Here is a 5,165-nt window from a genome sequence, read left to right as displayed (position 1 = left end):
GGACCTAACACTCCCAGGAATCAGAGCAATTAGCTGATTTATCCCCATAGGATATAACGATATCGGGGCTCATCCAGCTTTATCTCATGTGTGACAGTGATCCCCAAACTCCGGTCCTCAAGGCCCCAACACATCATGGTGTCAGGATTTCCTTCATTTTGCAGTGAGGATGGAATTGTTATCGAGGCCTCAGAAGCTGCCGCAGGTTCTCTCCCCTGAGAAATACGAAGGAAATCCAGACACCATGATGTGTTGGGGCCGTGAGGCCTGGAGTATGGGGGACACTGCTGTATGCGCCCACCAGACATAGGGGGCAGTATAATAATGACTACATGGCCGAGCAATGGAGTAAAGACAACACAAAGATATAGGGGTAAAAAGAAGATTTTATTTATAGATGAGGTTATTATATATTATATATCATGTATATGTGTAAATTATTCATCTATCAGACTAAACCTATCTATGGGCCGCATTGGTCCAGAGGAAGGCGAAAACCCCCTGTGAGGAATCGGCCAATTATCCTCATATCAAGGGGGAAAATTCCTTCCTGACCCCAAATATGGCGATCAGAATAAATCCCAGGATCAAGGGCTGATAGCTAATGTGTATATGTAAGTTTAATGTAAAAAATATATATCATTTAAAATTATTATTATATTATTATTATATAAATGTTTATTATATAAAAATATAAAAGTAATTTCTATTTTTCAGCTAATTTACGTTTATATTTGTGTCGACTATATTATTGTAAATCCAAAATATTATATTATTATTTTACATAAATTATATATTTTTTATTATAAACATAAGAAACTACTTATTTATTCTATATTACTAAACCTATATATGGGCCGTGTTGATCCAGAGGAAGGCGAAAACCCCCTGTGAGGAACCGGCCAATTATCCTCATATCAGGGGGGAAAATTCCTTCCTGACCCCAAATATGGCGATCAGAATGAAGCCCAAGATCAAAGGCTGATACCTAACCTGTGTAATGTACCTAACCTGTGTAATGTACCTAACGTGTGTAATATACCTGTCATGTAAAATAATATATATGTTTCTATACTTGGACTAATTATTATTTATAGGAACTATTTTTTCTTTTAAAGTAAGAACATTTTATTTTATTACAACTTTTTTGTGCTACTAGTGTGTAAACCTACTTATTAATCTATTATGCTAAACCTATTTAAGGCCGTGTAGATCCAGAGGAAGGCGAAAACCCCCTATGAGGAATAAGCCAATTGTCCTCATATTAGGGGGAAAAATTCCTTCCTGACCCCAAATATGGCGATCAGATTAAATCCCAGGATCAGAAGCCGATCTATGTCCTACATCTATGTGCTGATATGTACTGTGTGCTATGTGTGTGCCTGTACTGATGATGTAGTGTGGGGACCTGCACTGACCATGTAGTGTGGGTGATGTGTGATGGGTGCGATACTTACCAGGCCTGTGCTAAGGTGAGTTCAGGGACAATGGCCGCTCCTTACATGCTGCAGCTCAGTGGCCCCAGGACTGAAAGGTGCGACTATTGTTCCTGAACTCACCAGATGGAAACTTAGCACGGGCCGCTCCTGGGGTAGAAGATCTTCGGGCTGGAGGGATCTTAGATGCCAGCCCAGGAGGTCAAGGGCCTGGGGCAGCAATGGCAGTGGTCCGGCATGAAGATGGTATAGAGAGAGATGATGTTGAAGGGCAGCCGAGGTGACGTACAGCAGCAGAGACATGAGGCACGGGTCAGGAGGCATGAAGTTCTGGGCAGATGGTATGCGCTCATCCTGCAAGACATAAGAGGAAGACAGGAAATCTTCTATCTACCGGATCTTCTGTTATATTAGGGGAATGGTCTTTATAATGAACCATTCCACTATATAACATCAGATACAATGTACTGATATAATAGGTGTCCTGTGTGTACATCGGTCACTCACCAGATGGTTGTGGATTCTTTCACAGTCCAGATCTTTTCATCCACCTAAGAAAAATAGAAACATAAAGTCACTGTCAGAAAAAGTGAAAAAAGGCAAGATGGATGATGACGATTATCATAGTGGGAGAACAGCACCCGATGAGTGTTATCCCCAGAGGAGGAGATACTTACCGGGTCCAGCTTGGTGACACGTACGTAAATCCGGCCACGGGGTGAAGGACTGTGTGCTCCGGCCACTGCAGATGGTGGTTCTCCAGAACTGGCCTGAATGGTGTAAATGGTGGCTCTACTCTCCTTTCCTCCAGATCCTCCCAGCCGATGGTGGTAAAGAATCGATGCTCTCTGATGTTCCCGCTCACACCCAGGCGTGTCTGAGGGTCTTTGCGCAGCAGCTTCTTGATGAGATGTTTCACGTCAGCATCAAGCCAAGTTGGAAATTTTGGCTTCTCGTTGATGATGGATTTGAAAGCCATTTGCTTGACGGGGCCGTTGTAAAATGGGGATCGTCCTGCTGCCATCCTGTACACCACAATCCCCAGGCTCCACCAGTCCACTGCTGCGCCGTATCGTTTTCTACGATGCACCTCAGGGGCCATGTAATGGAAAGTGCCCGTCACTCCAGAGATGTTTTTGGAGGAGGAGACGCCATCTTGGGCAAGCCCAAGGTCGATGATACGGATGTGGCCATCTGCATCCAACATGATGTTATCCGGCTTTATGTCTCTGCAATGAAAGAAGAAAACAAAATAAGAAATCTGTCCAGTGATACAAGAGATGGAAAATGGGTCACTACAAGATACGGTAGAATAGGCTGCAGGACACCAGGAAAGCCGGGGGCCATATCTACAGCGTGTAAAGGGGGCAGAGAGAAGGAGGAAAGTTATGCTTACCGGTGGACGATGTTGTGTCCGTGGAGGAACTGGAGGCCACTTACTATCTCTGCTGTGTAGAATCTGATGGAGAGAACAGAGTGTAGAATCAATGTCATGAAATCCTTCTCTGGCAATCCCCAAATAGCATGGCACCCCACCTCCTGCTTCCAGCACCCTAAATATATGCTCTGCCAGTGCTCCCCTAGCTGCACCCCGACCTCAGGTTTTTTCCCTTTCTCTTAGTTCTCTTTTAGGCACATTTTCCTCTTTCTCACCTCACATTGCCAATGTTCAGGCAGCCGCATATCCTGATCAAATCCTCCAGGCTGCCACCGGACAGGTACTCCATGATGAAATATGCCCTGTGCTGAGAGTGGTGTGCGGCATAGAAGTGGCACAGGAATGGGCAGTGCCTGGCCGCCAGGAGTATCCGCCGCTCTCTCAAGATGGTGTCCTCATTGTCCCTTTTGGTGATCATTTTGACGGCCACTTTGATGTTACTGCCGGGGACAGATGCCAGGACCACCTGAAAAACACAAAAGGAGAATACTTAGAAGGTGTCTGCAGGGGTGGAAGGATCTGGATTTTATAGTGCACAAGGTACATGAGAAAACTGAGTGGTCTCTCAGTCTGCTGGTGACCAGGACCATATAGAGGAGCAGATCTATCTATCAGAACAATGCACTGCCTGCTCCATGGATGGGCTATGGAGAGGTCTTAATAAATATTCGTCATTTTAATATTTAGTTCATAAAACAATAATACACATGAAAATATTCAACTTTGTAATACATTTTATCAGCCAAATCGGCTTCTTTCTCCGCCAGGACTGATTTTTTATTTTCAAAATTCTATGTACCTGGGTAAACTCTGTATTTAGTGAAGACAGACTGTTACATTACTGAGGGGAGATGACAGTTGGTGCTGATAATATTCTATGTAGAAGGGAGGGGGGAGGAGGAGGGAGGAGTTTTGCATTTAGCCCCTCCTCTCCACTACATAGAATATTATCAGCACCAACTGTCATCCCCTCTCAGTAATGTAACACTCTGTCTTCACTAAATACAGAGTTTACCCAGAAATTGAGAATATAGAATAAGAAAAATCAGTCTTGGTGGAGAAAGAAGATTTATCTGATTAGAATTATTACAAAGCTGCTTATTTTCATGTTTGCTATTGATTTATGAAATAAAAATTAAAATGACGTTGACTTTTTAAAGGGTTTTCCTCTGTTACCATATGGAAATAAACAGAGTAAGCATTAGTAGAGGCATTGAGTTGGCATTAGTATGGTCCAAATATCATTGATTATCTAGATTTAATAAAAACACAGAGACAAATGTATGTACAATATGGCAGCCTGATAGGAGAAAAAACAATGTCCCCTGCCCCCTACAGCTGTGACCCCTGAGTTCTACCCTCCAGTATAGAAAAATACCAGGTTATAGCCCCAGTAGCCCTAACTATGGTGATGTCTTATACCTCATCTCACAGTAAAACACTACAATGAGCAATAACAAAGCAAGACATGGCTGATAACAGTGAACAATACATGGGGATATATGAAAAATCTCAGATTTCAAATAAATAAAAAAATATGTAGGCCTTACTTTGCCAAAGGCGCCTCTACCTAGGACCTGGTGGATGTTGAAGCAGCTGATGTTAAGCCTGGCATAGGGGCCGGATGATCCAGGGTCTCCGCTGCATCCAGGTGTTGGCTCCTCTAATCCATTGTCTTGTCTCCTTTTCTTCTTTAATCCGGTCACGCTGTCCTCTTCCCTCTTCCTCTTCTCCTCGCTCCTCTTCCCGCTCTCTTCTCCTCGTCCAGTAGTCGCCATTCTCAGTAATCTCTTCCCGCCTGTAGACCTCGGTCCAATCACTTCAGCCGACAGTTGAAAGTAAACGGCAGTTGGTCGTGTGCAGGTGACCAGAGGTCAGAGGTGACAGAACCCTCAGGTGGCTCCTGCCAGGCAGCGGCTCCTGGCCCTGCTCTGCCCTATACACTGTGATGTGGGCATCATGGGTGACAGTTTAGGGTCCAGAGGAAGGGCAGAGAACTTCATGGTGACTTCCAGTGGTTTATATGTTAGATTATTAATCCCTCTATGTGTTTCATCATCGTTCCATTTTATAACTTACATTATTTCTGTATTGTAAAGTTAATATTTTTATTAGTTTTTCTATGTTTCTTATCACATATTTCCTCGCTGTCCCATTTCCTTTTATCATTTCTCCCAAGTGTCTATTCCACCAAAATGGTGCGCACCTATTACCCCCAGTGCCACCCAGCCGGCTCTACTGCACCCCATGTACAGAATACACGGAGCTGTAAACTCTTCCTGAGCTTTTAT

General features: G+C 43.7%; 1 protein-coding gene across 1 annotated transcript; it reads right to left on the bottom strand.

The window, feature by feature from the left end:
• Positions 1 to 1,167: 1,167 nt before the first annotated feature.
• On the bottom strand, positions 1,168 to 4,679 carry LOC143768587 (protein kinase C delta type-like). The gene is made up of 6 exons (XM_077257227.1): positions 4,425 to 4,679; positions 3,090 to 3,340; positions 2,833 to 2,895; positions 2,114 to 2,665; positions 1,944 to 1,987; positions 1,168 to 1,790 (listed from the first exon to the last, which is right to left on the bottom strand). The coding sequence occupies exons 1-5, from the start codon at positions 4,650 to 4,652 to the stop codon at positions 1,963 to 1,965; spliced, it is 1,119 nt and encodes a 372-aa protein (XP_077113342.1). The 5' UTR covers positions 4,653 to 4,679; the 3' UTR covers positions 1,168 to 1,790; positions 1,944 to 1,962.
• Between the last annotated feature and the right edge of the window lie 486 nt (positions 4,680 to 5,165).

The sequence above is a fragment of the Ranitomeya variabilis genome, chromosome 4, assembly GCF_051348905.1.
Source record: "Ranitomeya variabilis isolate aRanVar5 chromosome 4, aRanVar5.hap1, whole genome shotgun sequence".
Lineage (NCBI taxonomy): Eukaryota > Metazoa > Chordata > Amphibia > Anura > Dendrobatidae > Ranitomeya > Ranitomeya variabilis.
Note: the sequence above shows the minus strand (reverse complement) of the source record. Positions and strands in the feature narration are given on the sequence as shown.

What these genes read in the sequence shown, in the direction of transcription:
- LOC143768587 (XM_077257227.1), bottom strand. Translation starts at nt 4,652, where the DNA reads ATGGCGACTACTGGACGAGGAGAAGAGAGCGGGAAGAGGAGCGAGGAG. An exon ending in GTAGAGGCGCCTTTGGCAAA is followed by an intron (nt 3,341 to 4,424) that starts GTAAGGCCTACA and finishes TGTGTTTTTCAG; the next exon opens with GTGGTCCTGGCATCTGTCCC. An exon ending in CTGAACATTGGCAATGTGAG is followed by an intron (nt 2,896 to 3,089) that starts GTGAGAAAGAGG and finishes TCTCTCCATCAG; the next exon opens with ATTCTACACAGCAGAGATAG.